Consider the following 22,066-nt stretch of genomic DNA (forward strand, 5'->3'; position numbering starts at 1 on the left):
GACGAGGCGACGCGTCATGAGCGCGCCAGTCTGTATTGTTTATGTGCAGAATGACAAGAATCGGTACTGGGCGCTCGAAACGCGCAGGTTTTGGGCGCGCTTTGGTGAAGGCGCCAAAAATCCTTCATTTTAGTCTTGGCTTTCAACGGAGATGAACGTGCTCGAAAGATTCACTTGTAAATTTTCCCACCTCCTCCCCATCAACCACCAATGAAAACTTTACGCTTAATCACAATAAAATGGTGGAACATTGTTTTAAAGACATGCAGGGAGATGGTTGAGAATGAGGGTGCTTTGAGTATTAGCAGGGTTGATTTTTTTAAATGAAATAACTGGTTTATAATCGTCAGATAACAATGTATTGAAGTTGAAAAATACTTTATTTTCACGAATTAAATGCTCTGTTATAGCGAAATGCGAATAAAAATCCGGGGGCAGTTTTCCTGGTCGCACAAACATCCCAACAATGTTGCAATTGTCGTGCATTTAGAAATATGGGCCGCATAAGGGAATTTTCTCCTGACCTATTTTGGTTGGTGGTCAGGTGGGTTTTCGCCCTTACCCGTTTTTGGGATTGGGTGTTCGTTATAGTTAATCATTAAATTATTTGAGATGGCATAGATTTATATCGGCATCAAGCGCATAGCCGGGGGGGGCGACGTCCCCAAACGTCTCCAAAAGGAAAAAGAAGGGGAAAAGGAGAGGAGAAAGGGAAAAGCGAAGGGAGGAAAGGGAAGAAAGGTAGCTTTGTGGGTTTTTCTTCTTCACTCTTGCTCTGAATTTATGAATATGAATTTTGCTTCCGCGCTGCGCGCGGTTAAATGAGAATGTTGCAGTTCTCTTTTGTATCCCCTACCCTTTCTCTAACCCTGTTTTTCCACCTCAGCTATTATGTGTTGCTTGCCAGTTAAAGTTCAATGTATACATTAGGGCATGGAATTAGAATAAGTCCGAAGTATATGAAGTTGTCTTTTTTTTTCAAATTGATCGCGCAACTTCTGGTCGGGTCGACTCCTGGCGGGTAAAATCTTAATCAATCAATTTTTGTTGTCACCTCCATATAGGCAACTTCTCCAGCTCATTATTAAACAACCATAATTTCGGGGGGCAATCATGTGCCTAATTTAAAAAGAGGGAGGTATACAATTCGTGTCGTATTAAATAATAAAAAAGCACAATATTCTTTTTTTTATCAAATTCTATTAAACTTTATTTCCCTGCACATTCATCTCCTGTCCTGTTTTGCCTCCTCAGTTTGAAATTTTGAATGACACTTAAGTTTCTTTATCATTAAAAATGAAGCGCTTCAGGATAATAGTCAAAGAAATCCCTTTTTATACAATTTAACTAAATCACAGGAGTTTCAACTTTTTGCGCTCGATTTTCCTTGTAATGCAGTTCAATAATCTTAGAAAATCAACTGAACTAGAGCTGATGGGGTATTATAATAGAGTTATCTGCATTTGATGAAACGTCCGCCCTTTGAAATTTCAGAGTTTTATTGCTCAGGGCGGGGAGGAATATCTTCCTCCCGGCATATTCCCTTCTCCTCTGTTTTGCGAGTTAAAGATATAATTGTTTGTAATCAAGTCTTATCTTTTTAACCTAGAGAACCCTCATCTCGGGACCCCTTTCTTTGGAAAAAAAACTTGATAAAATCCTTTAGCTTCCGCGCTTCGCGCGGGGTAAATATTATTTTAATTTCCTCCATTTTTTCCCTTTTTTGTGCGTTCACAATCACTTTTGAAAACAAGGTTCAAATCACAATATAGTCAACTGAAATGGAGCTGATACAGGTACTAGAGACAAGAGAGACGGCTCCTTTTCATTTTAATTTATGAAACACCGAAACTCCCCCTCCCTGCACCCACCCCTAGGGAGCGCGCTTCACGCGCTCCAAGTGTTGGCACGCTTCGCGTGCATTTACCGCCCCCTCCAAAATGATGACATGTTCTTTAATCAAAAGGGTTCATTTATGCAAGGTGTTTAAGGCATTTAATGATATTTTCTCTTTTAGACAAGACCAATATGGGGAGAATTTGAGTTCAAGAAGCATTTTGGGGTAAAAGTTCGGAACCGGTCAATATCACCCAATTTGAATGTGCTGAATCTGATAAGACCGGTTCCCAAGCCAATATTTCATGTTTTGACCACCTAATTTGCATAAACAAAATGGCTGCCAAATTGACTATTTATAATCTTATTTTTACAATATTCTTTTATAATATTCGCTTTCACCGATATTGATACTGCAAAATCCTGCATACATAACAATGTACCTTTCAGAAAAAATTGTTATTTCTGTTTGCTGCTAATTAATTATGCAAATTTATGCATATTTTGCAAAAATGTGCTATAATTTGATAATTACACCTCAAAAAATTATTATTCTGGGTACAAATATAATTTGTGTCATTATGATAACTGTTTGGCCCCTAAATATAACATTTAAGTCAATTCTTATATGTATTTTATTATTCTTTGATTTTTTTTATGTTCTTGTATTTTTGCCATTTCTTTGTATATGTTTGATATGAGATCTTGAAAAACTAGTATCAACGGCAGACAAATATTAAGCTTCAATCATTGAATCATTTGATAAACTTCTTTTGCCACAACTGTTAATTGTACTCAGGAACAAATACACACACATGCTCCCACACCCACACCTGTATATAGAAAGTAATATACTTGCAAGGTATATTATACATGCCCAATATAAAACACATTGATGCTGATCCTATAATCATGACAATTACCAAATTCAATGAACCCGTCAGAAAAAAGGGTTTAGAAGTTAGAAAACCTGTAATCATGCTGGAATTAGATTTATTGAAATATTTATATTAAAATATCTTATATATCCTTTATAATTAGATAACAGACCCAATAATCAATGATTTTTAATGATTTTTTTTCAGTGTAGTTTATCAATCGGATTTAAGTATCAGTACATTGTTAACATCCTTGTAGCAAAATTATATATTTGATTCGTATCCATCAGAACGGCAATCATTACAGTTAACAAAAGAAGAATTTGTGATAAAGGCAAAGGGTCTGTATTACCGGATCACTTACTCGTTTTTGTCTCACCTGCGAAGCAAAGTGAGACTATAGGCGCCGCTTTTCCGACGGCGGCGGCGGCGGCGGCGGCGTCAACATCAAATCTTAACCTGAGGTTAAGTTTTTTAAATGACGTCATAACTTAGAAAGTATATGGACCTAGTTAATAAAACTTGGCCATAAGGTTAATCAAGTATTACTGAACATCCTATTAGAGTTTCATGTCACATGACCAAGGTCAAAGGTCATTTAGGGTCAATGAACTTAGACCATGTTGGAGGAATCAACATCGAAATCTTAACCTGAGGTTAAGTTTTTGAAATGTCATCATAACTTAGAAAATATATGGACCTAGTTCATGAAACTTAAACATTAGGTTAATCAAGTATCACTGAACATCCTACATGAGTTTCACGTCACATGACCAAGGTCAAAGGTCATTTAGGGTCAATGAACTTTGGCCGAATTGGGGATATCTGTTGAATTCCCATCATAACTTTGAAAGTTTATGGATCTGATTCATGAAACTTGGACATAATAGTAATCAAGCATCACTGAAAATTTTGTGCAAGTTTCAGGTCTCATGATTAAGGTCAAAGGTCATTTAGGGTCAATGAACTTTTGCCGAATCGGGGGTATCTGTTGAATTACCATCATAACTTTGAAGTTTATTGGTCTAGTCCATTAAACTTGGACATTAGAGTAATCAAGTATCACTGAACATCCTGTGCGCGTTTCAGGTCACATGACCAAGGTCAAAGGTCAATGAACTTTGGCCGAATCGGGTGTATCTGTTGAATTACCATCATAACTTTGAAAGTTTATGGATCTGATTCATGAAACTTGTACATAAGAGTAATCAAGTATCACTGAACATCCTGTTCGAGTTTCAGGTCACATGATCAAGGTCAAAGGTCATGTAAGGTCAATGAAATTTGGCCATGTTGGGGTTTTTGTTGAATAACCATCATATCTCTGTAAGTTTATTGGTCTAGTTCATAAAAAGTGGACATAAGAGTAACCATGTTTCACTGAACATCTTGTGCGAGTTAGAGTAGTATTCAAAGTCAGCACTGCTGCTATATTGAACCGCGTGATGCAGGTGAGACGGCCAGAGGCATTCCACTTGTTTTTTAATCATTACCGATATATTTATTTCCTCTGAGTCACCCATCAAAGTAATAACTGAACACCACAGCTTCTATCCAATCCTTGCCATTGAAGATTCTTTGCCAAACGATACTGAATACAGAAGAGGAAATGAAAAAAAAATAGGGGGCTAAACACAGATTAGCTCCATGGTAAAAACATGGGCAAAACAAGAAGGTTTCCAGCTGCCCAGTCACGGCTAATGCAGAACAAATTTTCACACTGCGTTCTATGGTTGAAAAGTGCTAGGGATGCCTGATGAAGGTAAACCAGCATGGAGACAGTTTGCAGAAGTCCAGTCTAGAGGTTATATGGTCATAGATGATATTTTCCGCACCACCTCATGTAAGACAGTGTCTGATCTCAGCAATTCTGTGAAGCTGGTAATATGCAGATTGGCAGACATGTGATGTGAGTTTCTTCATGCTCATTGTTCTATCAAAGACTACGCCAAAATATCTTTACTGGTGATATATAGCTTCCTCACCTATTAAGACTGGAGTTGTAGTCATAATAATTACGCATATGGAGATGACAGAACAAGTTTACTTCGCTTTTAATCGTTAAGCTTCAAGAAGTTGAACTTCATCCAACATCGAATCCTCAGTGGCAGCACCAACAACAGCAGCTGCACGAACCTCTGTATCTTTAACATTTGGATCAAAAGTGAGGTATACAGCTGGATGTCATCAGCATAAAAGTGTACACCAAGACCAAGTTGCCACATTATAGAGCCAAGAGGAGTGATGTACAGTTTGAAGAACAAGGGACCAAGGACAGACCCCCAAGGAACTCCATAGCAAAGGATAGTAACAAAAGACTGCATGTCAGTGATGAATACAGCTTGTCCTCCTGTTGGCAAGGTAAAGGGAAAGCCATTGGAGTGCAGAATCATCAATCACTGTCAGTCTCCCAAGAAGAATGACATGTTCAGTGGTACCAAAACCGGTTGACAAGTCAAACATAACCTAGGCAACTGCTTTCTTCATAGAAAGAGATCTCCTGGCTCTACAAAGAAATTCTTGACCTAGACTTTGATGGTTATATCTCAGACTCGCATGCAGCCTATCAGAGCCGGGTCAGCTATTGGATGCTGTTTGGTTTAATACCGATCAAAGGAAGTGGATTAATAATAACCTACATGAACACCGAACATGTCAGGAACCCACCATCCTCTGAAAGATATCTTCGTTATCAATTAGAAGTAATCTATCTTATGAAGATATGAATATGTGTGAATATTAGAAGTTCGATAAATGGCCAAGGGGACATTACATAATTCACTGCGGTATTGAAAGATACACTCCGAGCATTTTAACACCTGAAACAAGATCTGGTCAGACAGCAGATTCTCTCTCAAGACAAAAGTTTAGGTTTTCTCTATGGATCTGTGACATAAGAATCGGACATATCTCAAGAACACAAACACGATGACTTCGATACCAACTGCCTCCGCAGAACACTTGTGCTAAATTGATTTGATTTCAACAATTTTATAATGAGGCTGTCCTATCAATCAAGCCATCCAATGGAACACCAGCTCGATGATAACTGACATTGATCATTCAACACCCCGAAGGTGTATCAAGCTGGGGGAAGCCGGATGCCTCTTAAGTGGGATGAAGCGGCAATCCTTGATAGGAAAGGTGCAGTACTGCATTGGAAAAGATTTATTATGGAGATGCACATGTAATCAGTTAATGAAGTCCAATTATCAAAATTTGTTATTAAAAGGACATGCAGTGACTTATTCGTTGTGGAACTTTAGAACACCATAGTCTGGCTTTTAAATCATTTAAAACGGTCTAATCAATAGACAAAATGAGACATTAGATGGTTTATAAATATGTGGGTTCAATTCTGAGAATTTTTTTTCAAAATTGGAACAATTTGACAAGCATAATGGAGAACACACAAGACATTTCATTTTCAGCAGACTGTTTTCACTTCTTTTTGCTAAAGAAAAGCACACTGAATATATATATATTATATATACATGTATGTGTAATGAGATTCTGTTGGTCGGGGAACATAACTACCCCAAAGGATATTAAATGCGACTGATTGACTATTAAGAGTTGAGATTTACAGTACTGTCATGATTCAGGTTTAATAATCCATCATCTAAAACTGTAAATACGAATGAATTGAATGATATCATTCAATTCATTTTATATTTAAAATTTAAGCAATTAATAGTGACATTCCCTTGAATACAGATAGGTTCATGAAATTCGTTGGATCACCACCAGTGTGCTTTTAAAATGCGAAGGCCCTCCCTGCAGGAATTTACCTTTGTATGCAGATGTCAGTGTGAAAGTCAGTGCATCTGTTAATGCCCATGGATACATACGAATACAAACAATTTGTAAAAATCATTGAAACTTATTATTTTCTGCCATTGATAATCAATACTTTGACAGATCCCATGACAAAACATGCACGAAACAAATGGCACAAAATGCAAAGAAATACATAAGAAATTCATAAACAATAAAATACATTAATATTTTGGTTTGGTTTGGTTTGGTTTTATTTACCGTATAAAAATCACAATAAAATACATTGCACAAGATATGATATCAAATGTAAATATATAAACATGCACATAAAAATATACGGATGGATCACTCTATTCAGAGCCATTGATATAATGGCTCTGTTCTTCCTAGAGGTCCAGTCAAGGTAACATGATAACAGATAATAGATTAATGATAACACGTATTTAAAATATTATTAATTAAAAACAAAAAATACAAAAAAGCGAGTGGTAAACAAATTAATAATTATTAGACACAATTACAAAAAAAAAAAAAAAATATTCACTGTGGTATTATATTCTAAGGGGCATACAATCATTTATAATGATGCAAATACTATTTGTACCAAAAATATAAATATTTGAGCTGAAATTATCAAATTAAAGCATAATGATCCAAAATATGCATAGATCTGCATAATTAATTAGCCGGAAACAAAAATAACAATTTTTCCCGAAAGATATACGTATGTATGCATGATTTTGCAGTATTCATGTCTGTGAAAGCAAATATGAGTAAAGAACATTGTCAAAATAATATTCTGAATTATCAATTTGGCAGCCATTTCGTTTATGCAAATTAGGTGGTCAAAACATGAGAAATTAGCTTGGGAACCGATCCTATCAGATTCAGCATATTTGAATTGTGTGAAATAGTCCGGTTCCCAACTTTTATCCCAAAATGCTTCTTAAAGTTTATACAGGCCACTTTTTCCAGAATGGCTCTAGTCTATTTCTATTTATTACAATTTACACGTTTATACCATGTATGTTGATTATTTTTTATATTGATTTGAGTCCGCACTCGTAGCATCGACGAAGGTATTGATTTATTTGCAGTTTTACATATTACTTTATAGGAGCGCTGTTGTAACCTGATTGTTTGTCACGCTTTAAGTTTCAGTTTTTAGGCCTTACCTGATCTCAAAGGCGGGGATGCTGGTATTCGGTATACATTTATATTTTTCGTGAAATTTAGGCCTCACCCAAGTTCTCATGCGGGGAGGCTGGTATATATGTATATGATATGATATATAATAAGTATGCCATCTGTAAAATCCACCGATTTGCCGATAGCTCATAGTTAATAGCATAGCTGTGCTGGTATTCATGTCCGGCTAGCACAGAACCAGTGGGAAGCTGCCGCGAAATTTAACGTTGATTTTCTGGGAGGGGAGCAATTTCAAGCCGGGAGTTTAACCCCCCTTCGGCGAACTAAAACAAGGCTATCGGTTGGTGCCAGACATACATGTAACTCTCTAATCAGAGGTATTGTGCATATTCATGTTTTATAGTTATGTCATTGTGACACCAGAATCCGAAAAGCGTTCATCTATGATTGATAAAGCCACGACATAATCGCACATTATTTTGTTATTTCATTTTATTCGCCGAGAATAATAATGTAATAGTAATGCCTATATTTTAATATTTTGGTTGCCCCTTACTTAATGCTAATTTTTATATTATTTGCAACCCCGAGTTCCACAGATGCAATGAAATTTTGATGGGATGGGGTTTGGAGGAGGGGATTTGCTTCATCCCCGCCCCCCCCCCCCTCCACACACACTTTTTGCATTAACGTGTACAAAAACGTAAAGATAACCATTTGGATGTGACTTTTTTGATGTAACCTTGTTTTTCACTCCCGCATTTAAATTGCCGTAGCTCCAAAGACACAATGATGATATAACGTCTTTACTATCACATGTAAATAATTCTTTTTGTCTTTCAGCATATACTGAAACATGGTTGGACAAAGGCAAAAAAGGGTGAATATAATGTTTATGGATATAAGACTGAGAGTAAATCACGAAATAATAGGAAAGGAGGAGGAGTTGCTTTTTCCATTAAAAATGATGTAAGATACATCATGCGTGATGACATCTCAGTATTTAATTGTCACTTTGAAAGCCTTTTAATTGAAAGCTGAAAACTTGGAAAGAACATTTTTGTTGGTGATCAATCACATGCACATTTTATGAATACTTAAGGAAATTTTTGTCTACAGTTCACAATGAGAAAAAAGAATGTATATTTCTTGGAGACTTTAATATTGAGTTAATGAAATTAGTTGTACAGAGTTCTTGTAATGAGTTACATGAATTATTTTACTCATATTGCCTTTTTTCCTTGTTTTACAAAACCAACAAGAATAACTAACTCCTTAGCTTCATTGATTGACAATTTATTTACAAATAGTCTTTGACATTCTTATACAAAACAAGTACGTGATGCCAAAAGAGATTACTATACTTTTCTAAGTTTCATATGTTTAAGGGAAACATTGATAAAACGTGGAAAACGATAAATGATCTGTTACAAAGAAAAAGATTCCATGAAAATACCTCTGTATTAAATGTAACGGTACACTTACTAGTGAATCCAAGGATATCGCTGAAGGTTTCAATGATTATTTTAAGAATATTGGTCATGAAATAACTGGAATGAATAATAATAACACTTGCAACAACTTTGAATCATTCTTGTGTAAAAGTTGTCCATATAGAGCTTATATTTTTACATATTACAGAAAAAGAAATAATATTGTTTTATCCTTCAAAAAAAACTTTCTCATTATGGAATTCGTGGTGTTACTTTGAATTTATTTCACAGTTATTTGAGTAACCGCAGACAATTTACCGTGTACAATTCTAAAAACTCTAATTATCAAACTGTTTCTTGCGGTATTCTTGCGAGGATCAATCCTCGGTCGTATACTTTTTTTTATTTACATGTACATCGATGATTTAAATTCAGTATCTCCACTATTAAATTGTTTGTTATTTGCAGACGATACCAATATATTTTATAAACACAGTGATGTGAAATGTCTTACTCAAAACTTTAACTATGAACTTTCAAAGGTTAGCAAATGGGTTGAACATGTTGAAGATAATAAGTTACAACTTAATTATAAAAAGACCCATGTGATGCTATTAAATTCTCCGAAAAATTAGTGCAAAAGAAAAAGATATATATATATTAATGGCAACTTAATTCAACATGTAAATACTACACATTTTATAGGAATTATTATAGACAAGGATTTAAAATGGAAAATACACGTTTATGAGGTTTTATGGAAAGTTTCCAAAACAATAGGAATAATGAGTAAAATTAAAAACATTTTACCACAAAATATTCTTCTTATATTGTATAATTCATTGATTTTACCTTACATATCTTATTGCAATATTTTGGGGGGATCCTGCAAGCAACACTTACTGAACCGCATCTTTCTTCTTCAAAAGAGAGCAGTTCGTATGATATGCCATAAGCCCTTTCTAAGTCATATTAGACCTCTTTTCTTAAAATGAAATATACTCCCAATTTCTTTACTACATGATTTTCAATTATCTGTTTTTATGTATTCCTATCATAACAACCTTTTGCCTAATAATTTTGACAACTTTTTTCAAACAATAGACATATACATAGATATTATACTAGAAATTCAGCTGATACTCGTGCAATATATGGTCATTATTCTTTCTCATACAACATATTTTTATGTAGGGGACCCATTATTTGGAATAAGCTCCCTCAAATCATTAAGCAGTGCAAAACCCTTCAAAGTTTTAAAAGACGTTTAAGAATATTGCATTTAATGCCGAAAGTCTAATAGTAATACTGATATAGATACAATTGTATACATGTTATGTTTGTTTGTTCTGTCTTTCCTTACTGCATTTGTTTTTTTAATTGTGTTGTTTTGTGTTAATCTCAGGATCACTAATTTTATAACTTCCTTGTAACTTTTCAGTGATCCTTCAACTATTCTTAAATATACTCACTTGTGTTACAATGTATTTTATTTATACACTTCTTGATTTGTATGTTTTATGAAGATTGTGGTAAATGAAGTATCAATTTCAATAGAGGTCACATACAAATAAATAAGCAAAAAAAAATGGTCAAGTGAGTTTCGAACCAAAGACCTTCGCTTTACCTGTGCGCGCGCAAATTATTGAAATGCTCAAAATGAAACGTACCCAAACTTGACCACGGTCGATTTGGGGAATTTTAAAATTTTTGACGCGCAGGTACGTGCGCGTCATGACCTTTGCATGACCTCTGATGACATGTCTTGATGACCTGTCACCTGGGGTGGTATTCTGAAAACGTTCTTATCTTTGTTCTTATCTTTTATCTTATCTCACTGAGATAAGAAGACGCTAAAATCATTGCAAATCGGTATTCTGAAAATCTTCTTAACGCGTTCTTATCTCTGTAAGGACTGCCCCCTTCTTATTTCCAACACGCCCATTTTTAAGATTTTACCAATCAAAATGCGCTTTATATTGGCAGTTTAACCAATAGAAGCGTTCCTTATGTGAAGAGAATATCATGGGCGCTGCGCGTTCACCGTTTCTGGCGCATTGCGCGAAATAGGCATTTTATACGCAATGACTGATTTTATTATTTCGAGACGTCCACGTGCAAAAAAAAAGTAAGAAAAGTAAATAAAGCAGGTACGAATAAAGAACAAAATATGAAGAAAGAAAGTAAGTAGGTATGAAAGAAAGAAGACAGAAAAGGGTCAGAATGAAGCAGAAAAAAAAGATGAAAGGGACAAAGCAGAAAATAATGAAAAAATAAATAGTAAACGAAAGAAAGCAAGCAAAAAGAATTCAAAAATAAAAAAGAAAGAAAATAGAATGAATAAAAGAAGGAAAAGGAAGAAAAAAAATAGAACAGTTATCCATGATAAAGTGAAGGAACAAAAATGAAGAAAAAAAGAAATTAACTAAAAGGAATACACACAAAAATAGAAAAAGGTCAAACTAATATAAGATAAAATAAATTAACAAGGAACCGAAAAAGAAAAAAAAGTCTAAAAAAAACGAATGAAAGAAAGTTAGAAAGAAAAAAAAAGAAAGAGAAAAAAAGGGAATAAAAATGTAAAAAGTGAAGGAAGAGAGAAAAAAGAAAATTAAACAAAGAAATAAAGATGAGAGAAAAAAATGAAAGGAAATTTGACGCAAATATGAAGACTACAAAAAGATAAAGAAAAAAAGGTAAATTCATAGAAAAAAGGAAATAAGGAAAGAAAGAAAGAAAAAAAAAGAAAGAAAGAAAGAAGGAAAGAAAGAAAGAAAGAAAAAGAAAACGGAAGGGAAAATAAAAAGTTGGGGAAAAAAAACGAAAAAAAATCAATGGAAAGAATAAAGAAAAAGTTAATAGAAGAAAGACAGAGAGAAGAAAGAAAGTAAAGAAAAAGAGTAAATAAAGAACGAACGAAAAAAGAATGAGCAAAATAAAGAAAAAAAAGAAAGTAAAAAAAGACACAAAAGTGTCAGAAAGCAGAAATAAAGAAATAAGAAAAATTAAGAATTATTAAAGGGAAGGAAGAAAAAGGGGGAAAATGAAATGAATGATTAAAAAAGGAATAGCATGTATAAAAACGAAAGAATGGAAGAAAAATAAGTAAGAAAAATAAAGATTACAAACAAGTGAAGGAAGAAAGAAAGAAAAAAGAAAAAAGGAAGAGAAACGGGGGGAAAGCAGAAAAAAGACTCAGTAAAGGAAAAAAAAGAAAGGGATAAAACGAAAAGGGAAAATAAAAAAGGAAGAAAGATGAAGTATAAATGAAACAAAGCAAAAGAAGAAAAAAAAGAAATTAAAAGATTCAAACAGAACAAAAGTAAAGATATAAATGAAGAATGAAAGAAAAGAAGAAAGACAGACAGATAGGAAGAAAGACAAACAGATAGAAAGGAAGAAAGACAGACAGATAGAAAGTGAGAAATACAGACAGATAGAAAGGAAGAAAGACAGACAGATAGAATGGAAAAAAGACAGACAGATAGAAAGGAAGAAAGACAGACAGATAGAAAGGACAAAAAATGGAAAAGAAAGAAGGGATAGAAAAAAGAGACGGGCAAAATAAAGGGTGAATGCGATAAATGGTGGGAGGAATACTTGTGGGTACTTGTTACTACTAGAGGCCATCGATTTTGAGCAAGAAAAACGCGGACATCGTGAGATGTGATAACCCTCTAGCTATCTTAAATATTAATTAAATATCGTGAAAGATAAGAAAGAAAAAAGATAAGAACGTTTTCAGAATACCACTTATCTACATTCTGTTCTTATCTTTTAGCGCGATTTGGTATTATATGCGCGAGTTGTAAATTTACGCACTCAGCATTGGGTGGAGAGCAAGATAAGAACAAAGATAAGAACAAAAGATAAGAAAAAGATAAGAACGTTTTCAGAATACCAATTTAAGAAAGTGACGTAGATAAGAACAAAATTAAGATAAGAACGTTTTCAGAATACCGCCCCTGAACTTGATATAATGAAATATGGATGATTTTTGACGATTTGTTGCGATGATATGATCAATCATTTAATTTACAAAATGGCGTCTAGATGACGTCATCATGATTTGATAACCTTGAAAAATTTCGCTGGACATGTCCACAATGATTGGCAATAAAAGTAAAGAAAATTCTGACGAATATAAAAGGTGATCTGTCATATTCATTGTGGTGATAACTGATAAAGGTCTGCAAGCGTAGACTATACTTTGTTATTACACGTGACCACTTGCATGGAAAAAGTTATGGCTGCTGTCAAGATGACGCAGTAGTGATCATCGTTGTTGCATCTCAACTAATAAATGTCTGTTGTAAATACGTTTAAAGAACTGCCTACTGGACTTTTGATTTATATAATTAAGATCCAACCATTCATGACAGACCACCTAACAAATAAAGAAATGAAAAAGAAATTGGTAAAAACATAAGAGGTGATCTGATATTGAAACATCATCTGCCAATATTCTGTTCAAAACACAAATACATGTAAGTAGAATAAGTAATATACTGTAATATGCACACCACCCTCGCACTGAGAACCTGCCGATTTTTTCTTGAATTCAAGACCATCTATGCTGAGGGGCCCACATTGTACAAGCATTGCCTTTTAGTGGGTCCCTCCATTTCCATCTTACTTTAATTTTATTGATATTTAAAACCCTACAATGTGTTGCCCAAATTGTGTTTTTTCACAAGTATTATTAATTTATTTTGTAACGGATACAAATATTTATGTTTATTTATGGTATATAATTTGTTTTTGTTTGATTGAAGTGAAATAAATAAATTTGAATAATATGTTTTTTTTTATTTTCTTTCTTTCAGACTTTTATGATAATTATTTCTTCAACGGTCATTATCAACGTGCTTCTTTAGAGGTACCAAAAAGACTGACCGCAGGAATTAATCAAAATAATGTGACACAAAATACAACTATTAAAGTAAGTAGAATTGATACATCTTTTTCTCTCTCTCTCTCTCTCTATCTGCCTCACGCTCTAATCGCCTTGTTAATCTCTTATTGGAAATATTTTCGTTTGGTTTAATTGTATAAAGGAGAATCATAAATTCAATCTAAAATTCTGCGATTTATACATTTTCTTGAATTTTTCATTTAGAGATTCCATCCATATTATTTGTGGGTGGGTGTGTGCGAGGGTGACTATGGATGGTTGAGACTAACCCAGGATGAATATCAGGCCATAGAATAACATTCAATGGGCAGAACGCTGAAAATTTCATGAAAAATCGACAACAAAAAATGAATTAATTCAATTTTAAAGAGTGATTTTTTTAAAGAGTGGCAGCATTTCGTGAAAAGGGTTAAATGCATGCCCTTATGAATATGCAATAGAGGAGCTGATAATGTCATATCCCCATTTTCCATTTTTCATTATATTATGAATATATGTAATCATTATTTCGGTTACACTTCGTAATTCCGAAGGTTCTTTATTCCGAAGGTTCGTAATTCCGGAACACGTAAATTGCCTATACCTCGATGTTCGTTAATCCGAAAACGAAAAAGGGTTCGTTAATCCGAACATTTGTGGCGTTATTCCGACGGTTCGTTATTCCGAAGGTTCGATAATCCGAAAACGAAATAAGGTTCGTTGTTCCGAAGGCTCGTTAATCCGAAAACGAAATAGGGTTCGTTGTTCCGAAGGTTCGTTATTCCGAAAACGAAATAAGGTTCGTTTTTCCGAAGGTTCGTTAATCCGAAAAAGAAATAAGGTTCGTTAATCCGAAAACGAAATAAGGTTCGTTAATCCGAAAACAAAATAAGGTTCGTTAATCCGAAAACGAAATAAGGTTCGTTAATCCGAAAACAAAATAAGGTTCGTTAATCCGAAAACAAAATAAGGTTCGTTAATCCGAAAAATGAAAACCGGGAAAGCAGAGGCAGAGGCAAGGGGGGGGGTGGACACTTGCCGTTCAATTGTTATGAGGATGGGAAGGCAAGGGCGGCCAAACGAATTTTCGTTTGGGGGGTAAAGCCAAAAAATGAAACTTATACGTCAAAATGGGCACTTTGGTGATATTTTCACCTTTAGATTATCAAAAAAAAAAATTTTGAAATGACTTCTTATTATGGCAAAATGTATATTTAGCCTTTATTTTTCGGGAGAGAGTATAATGAGCGAGCGGCCTGGTAAAAAAAATCAAAAGTGAAGCTGTAAAACTCGTTTTGGGGTCAATTATTCTTTAAATGGCATTATTGCGAGGTGTTGCGAGCGTGAATCACAAGCTAAAACTTAAGGGTATTTCAATAAAAATGGAAATAAGTTTTTAAAAATCCCAGCAGATTTCTGTTGTCACTAAAATATGTACATCTAACTAAAGAATACGCGAGCTTAAACATACTGACCAGAAAAGGAATCTTAAAGAAAGAATTTAGTGACCTCTTTAGGATACATATTTCACCAATCGAATAGCTGAGAGTGCGAAGCGCAAGCTGAAAAATTGCAATATTCCAGCCTGAAAACTTTACTTTAAAAAGAGTATTTTATTTCGAAAACATGAAAAACAGCAAATTTATTTTTGAAAAAGGATCTTTCCCATTTTTGGAAAAATATGCATTTCCCTGCTTTTTATTTCATTTTTGGGGAGCAAGTGCCCCCTGCCTCCCTCCCGGCGGATCCAACTTTTGTCAAATGGAGGGGGGGGGGGCAATTTTTTTTTTCGGCCATATTTTCCTCAATCGGCAGCTTAAAGTTTTTGTTTGTTTTTTTTGTTTGTTATTGAAAGGGTAGTCCTAACAGTCAATAATTAGCTTTATAATTATAAAATAAAGTAAATATGTAATAACATGATAAATCCTTTTTAAATAATGCGAGCGCGAGCTATATTTTTTTAATATGATGGGCAATATGTTTGTGATCTTCAAAACGAGATGCCTATGTAACTAGATAATAACTGCGAGCAAGAAGCGCGAACAGAAATTTTAAATATAAGCTCTGACCTGACCTAAAGGGGACATTTTAAGAACTTTTTGCAGTTAGCCATGAAGAGGATGCGTGTTTCAACCCGTGGCGGCGGAACGTATTTTCCTTTTGGGGGGAGCCAAAAAAGGGGCCAATAGGGGCATTTTGGTGCAAACGGATATTTTCGCCATAAGATTATCATCTATATAAAGAGGTTGTGTGTTTTGTAGTAATTAAGTTGAGCAAAAAAAATTAAGTGATCTCTGATTGGTAAGTTATATATTACGTTTCATTTCTGCGAGCGTAGCGAGCAAGCGGTTTTTTGGGAAAATGTAAAATTCGCCTATTTGGTCAATTACTGTTAAAAGGGCATCCTTGTGAGATGTTGCCAGCGAATCACGTGCTCAAACTTTCGGAAATTTCATGTAGGCCTAAAATGATAAAAATTATATTATTTACCCAGGGAAGCCACTTCAGTTCTGAAAAGTGTTCTCCCAGCTATTATTATTATTATCCTTGTTTGTTACCAAAATGAATAATTTTCATTTTCGGAAATACGAACCTTATTCAATTTTCGGATTAACGAACCTTATTTCGTTTTCTGATTAACGAACCTTCGGAATTACGAACCTTATTTTGTTTTCGGATTAACGAACCTTCGGAATTACGAACCTTATTTCGTTTTCGGATTAACGAACCTTCGGAATTACGAACCTTATTTCGTTTTCGGATTGACGAACCTTCGGAATTACGAACCTTATTTCGTTTTCGGATTGACGAACCTTCGGAATTACGAACCTTATTTCGTTTTCGGATTGACGAACCTTCGGAATTACGAACCTTCGGAAATACGAACCTTCGGAATAACCGAACCTTCGGAATTACGAACCTTATTTCGTTTTCGGATTGACGAACCTTCGGAATTACGAACCTTATTTCATTTTCGGATTGACGAACCTTCGGAATTACGAACCTTCGGAAATACGAACCTTCGGAATAACCGAACCTTCGGAATTACGAAGCTTCGGAATTATAGTGTGGTACGGTATGTCACTGACACAGCTCCCGTAGGACTAGCGTGCCAAAATTGATTTTTTGGTTGTTTTGGCTTCAATAGGGTCCCCTTAGACCAAAAACGATGGGGGTCAAATTTTCAGACCCCTCCTTCCCTTTGTGGGGGTCCTTTTTGGCGCCATATTGGCCTGTACAAATCCCAATAGGATAATCCATTGTTTTCGACCTTATTTCTCACTTTTCTTTGCCAATTAATTGTTAAAGTTGTCTGAGGTGTATGAAAATGAATATTTGATGATGTTGTGATGTCAATTGTTTTTAACTTTTACCATACGGGGGCGGACTTTACGAAAAATGCCCCAAAATTGTAAAATATTGCCCCCAAAATATTATGTTTCCCATTTTGGCACTAAAATTAGGACAAAAGGATTACAAAATGAAATGAATATGTCTTGTTATACAATCAACAACAGAGGAATACATCACATGTAATGTATACCATTATTTTTGGTCAATTGATGTAAAAATCATCCCCATTTCAGGATTTTATGCAGTGAAAACCTTACTACAACACTAGAGGGCGCCATAACTTATGATAAGCACTTCCCTAAAAAAAATCAAATTCTAGGCACTGTAATTTTATCAATAAATTTGAAAGCTGACACATTTCAAGAGCAATTATTTCCAATGCCGATTCATAGTATGGGCATCTAATTTGTTTTGATTCTCGCCCCCCCCACGGGGGGGGGCAAAATGGCTGCCTTAGGCTAAAATAAAAAAATCCTGGATTTTTTTTGTTACTTAAGTGACCTTAATTTGGTTTCTATTCAAAGATTTTTAAGGGTGAAGAAGTATATCGGGAAAAGTTACAAGGACCCAGAAATCCAAGATGGCTTCCAAAAATGGAGTTTAAAATGGCTGTTGATACTTTAAATGGACATAGCACATTTTATATACCTGAGATAGATGGAATCGGTGTCTAGACCATGGTTTCAACGATCATAATTGGGACAAGAATACCGTTTCCATTCTTTATTCATTTAACTTTTGGAGGCCAACTCAACATACCGGGACAGTCGGTGGTCCGGTATGTTAAAAAATCCAAGATGGCTTCCAAAAATGGAGTTTGAAATTGCTGTTGCTGCTTGAAAAACCGATATAGTTTGTTCAATATCCGGGAATATGAATGTGTGTGACTACCATGGAAAAGTGAGTCTAATAATACATTAGAATAAGTTACAAGGAGAGTCGTTGGTCGAGTATGTTAAACAATAGAGTATGAAATAGCCACTGTTATTTACAAGTGGACATGTAATATCCATCAAGAATATGGTTTCATGTTTAAACCATGATTTTTAAAGTCAGAAAATTAGTTACAACCGTTCGAGTGTTGTGGCCCAGTGGATTGGTCTTTTGACTTTGAAAGGGTCGTGGGTTCGAATCCCAGCCATGGCATAGTTTCATTCTGCTAGAAATTTATCAACATTGTGATGCACTCAAACCAGGTGAGGTAAATGGGTACCCGGTAGAAATTCCCTGAATGCTAAAGCGCCTAGGCTGCCCATCTAAGGCAGGGGTAATAATAATGGCAAGGCCCGCTGGGAGAACAGTTTTTAGAACTGAAGTGGCTTCCCTAGGTAAATATACCTATATTATTAATATTACCATATCATAACAAGGACAGTCATTGGTCTATGTCGGAAAATCCAAGATGTCGTGAAGAAATCTGAGTCTAAAGTGAATGCTGTTACTTAAAAATGGACATCGTTCATTTAAAATTCACCAAGGACATAGGATTTTGGTGTCCACTCAATGGTTTCATGATTATAATAATACTTTCGATTAGTTACAAAGATATGCACTTGTCCATTTTGCCTAAAAATCCAAGAAAGTTTTCAAAATGGCATCTAAAATGATTCCTAAAACTCAATAATGGTCAGAGTTTATACAATATTAATATGTGAGGAATAATTTGGTTGTCTACATGGTGGTATAAAGGGTCAGATAATACATTCAACAAATAACAAGGATATTTAGTTTTCCATTTTGTCTAAAATCCATTGTAGATTTAAAAAAATTCATCAAATGGGTGCTATTACAAACTCATGAATCAATATGATAACTTATCCCATAAGTGTAGGCACCAAAATATTTCTCACAGTTTGGTATTGTTTGAATAATGTCTCCACTTTTAAGTAACAGTAGTCATTTTGGAACCCATTTTTTAAAAGCCCACTTGGATTTTAAGGCAAAATGGATAACTGCATAGTCATTGTAGCCAGTCCTTAATATGTATTTTTAATTTCAACTCTTGAAATACTAGTGTAGACACCAAAATGATATCCCCAGGTGTATGTTTAATGTTCTATATCCGCTTTTAAAGTAATAGCAGTCATTTAAGCAATCTTGGATTTTTTATAAACTTGACATCCGACTGTTCTTTCTACTTGAAACAATACTTGATCCTTTAAACTCTAGTGTAGACACCAAAATCAAATCCACAATGTGCATTTCTAATGAACTATGTGTAATTTTAAGAACCACAGTCAATTTAGACCCTGCATTTTGGAGGCCATATCGCATTTTTTGACATAGCAGACCACTGACAGCCCTTATTTACTTAACCAAATGTCTTATTTGACCCTTGAAACCATTGGTTTAGACACCAAACTGGGGGCCGTTTCATAAAGCTGTTCGTAAGTTAAGAGTGACTTTAAGAACGACTGGTGATCCTTTCTTACGCGCTAAACCATCCCCTATGGTGTATACCATTTACCAAAAGAAAGGATCACCAGTCGTTCTTAAAGTCGTCTTATCTTACGAACAGCTTTATGAAACACCCACCTGATATCTCCCAGGCCGATATGAAATGAACTTTGTCCGCTTTAAGTATCAGCAGCCATTTTAAGATCATTTTTTGGAATTCATCTTTGACTTTTGGACATACCAGACCACTAACTGTCCTTGTAACTTATCCTATATTACTTAACCCAAACCAGTGGTTTAAAATTAAACATCGAAATCACATTTCCATGGACGATATGAAATCAGCTATGTCTGCTTTAATTCTAGCAGCCATTTCAGAATAAATTTTTTGAAGCCATCATGGATTTTTGGACCCACCAGACCACTCACTGTCCTTGTAACTTTTTTCCAATTTACTACTTCACCCTCTAAATCATTGAATCAAAACCAAATTGCGGATTTTTAGCACACGGCAGGCTTTTTTGATGCAATCTTATATTTTCCAGGTATCCTGGGGTCCTTATATTCACTCTACCCTGTGTCAACAAATTATTTTAACTCCTAGACCATGGAGTATGAAACTAATTAGGATTCTAGGGTGGATAATGAGAGAGTATTATTCATTAATTTTAAGTGAATGGTGGCCATCTTGGATACTATCTTGAAAATAACCACTTTCCCTGATGCAGATTTTGGTAGATTTTTAGTATATTATTCCTGAGGTCAATTAGTACTTAACAACTGTTGAAAAACAATGTAAGTTCGGAAGTTCTCTAAACATCACATATTATTTCAATAATGAATATGTGCATATGTGCGTGTGTGTGTGTGGGGGGGGGGCTAAAATTATATTTTATGTGTTTTTTCTGTCTATCAGTAATTGGAAATTAGCCGAGAAGTACATAATTAACAATTCGAATAGAAGTACTTTAATCGTTATTGTACTCCAGAACGAGTGGCCGAATAGTGAAAGTTGTATGCCAGTCAGTTGGGGGGGGGGAGTAGGGGATATGGTTGGTAGGATGCTCGTCCAACTTGAAGCCTTCAGATATAGGCATTTTAGCTGTCTAGGGATGATAAAATTCCATAAAATAATCCATTGTTTAACCGGGCGCAAATTACTAATACTCCTGATTTTAGTGGGTCTCGATATAGGTGACCCCCCCCCCCTCAGGCAGTGGGTGAGGGTGGGGAAATTTGGAACCCTATCATTTCGTGATAGATTGGACCCAAGTGAATCTCCCCAAAAAAGAACAATTTTGGCACAAAAATCCTGCAGGAATTGTGTCATGATATACCGTACCACACTAACATCATCATGATAAGTTATGGCGCCCTCTAGTGTTGTAGTTAGGTTTTCACTGCATAAAATCCTGAAAAGGGGGTGACTTTTACATTAATTTATCAATAATAATCATATAAATTACGTGTGATGTATTCCTCTGTTATTGGACTGTACAACAAGACATATGCACTTCATTTTGTAATCTTTTTGTCCTAATTCTAGTGCCAAAAAGTGGGAAAATTACATTTTGGGGGTAATATTTTACAATTTGGGGGCATGTTTCGCAAAATCCGCCCCCCGTATGGCAAAAGTGAAAAAATATTGACTTCACAACATCATCAAATATTCATTCTTGTACACCTCAGACAACTTAAAAATAAAATTGGCCAAGAAAAGTGAGAAATAAGGTTGAAAACAATGGATTATCCTATTGGGCTTTGTACAGACCAATATGGCGCCAAAAAGGACCCCCCACAAAGGGAAGGAGGGGTCTGAAAATTTGACCCCCATCGTTTTTGGTCTAAGGGGACCCTATTGAAGCCAAAACAACCAAAAAATCAATTTTGGCACGCTAGTCCTACGGGATGACACACCATACCCCACTATTACGGTTGTATGCGCATTAGTTCATATCTTAATGTTGCGATGTTGAACAAAGACCGAACAAATAACAAAGGAAATTTAGTTAAGTTATAATCATACACTAAACAAAAAAATAAGTTATCTTACATTATCTTGAAGAGTCAGTTCTGGGCTCCGTAACATAAAGATTAGCGATCAATCGCTACATGAACTGACCAGTCAAGATCAATGTTATACGCGAGTTTGGCGCAAAATACTGACTAGGAACCAATTAGAAGTGTTCTTTTGTATTTGCTATTCATCGCAAACCTTTGTGTTACGGAGCCCTGATTAGTCCAAATAATTCAAATTGGCTGGCAAGGATTTCCTTAAGTTAAAGTCCACAATTCTGGCGATGATGATGAGAAATTGATGTTGAAACGCGATGAATAATTAGAGT

General features: G+C 35.0%; 1 protein-coding gene across 1 annotated transcript in view; it reads left to right on the forward strand.

Annotated features, from left to right (window-relative positions):
- Positions 1-22,066, forward strand: part of LOC121408503 (carbohydrate sulfotransferase 11-like) — a 37,731-nt gene that overhangs the window by 10,475 nt on the left and 5,190 nt on the right. The window contains exon 2 of the mRNA XM_041599986.1: positions 13,903-14,018. Coding sequence (XP_041455920.1) covers positions 13,903-14,018 — 116 coding nt within the window. The remainder of the gene's footprint in view (positions 1-13,902; positions 14,019-22,066) is intronic.

This window comes from Lytechinus variegatus, chromosome 1 (assembly GCF_018143015.1).
Source record: "Lytechinus variegatus isolate NC3 chromosome 1, Lvar_3.0, whole genome shotgun sequence".
NCBI lineage: Eukaryota > Metazoa > Echinodermata > Echinoidea > Temnopleuroida > Toxopneustidae > Lytechinus > Lytechinus variegatus.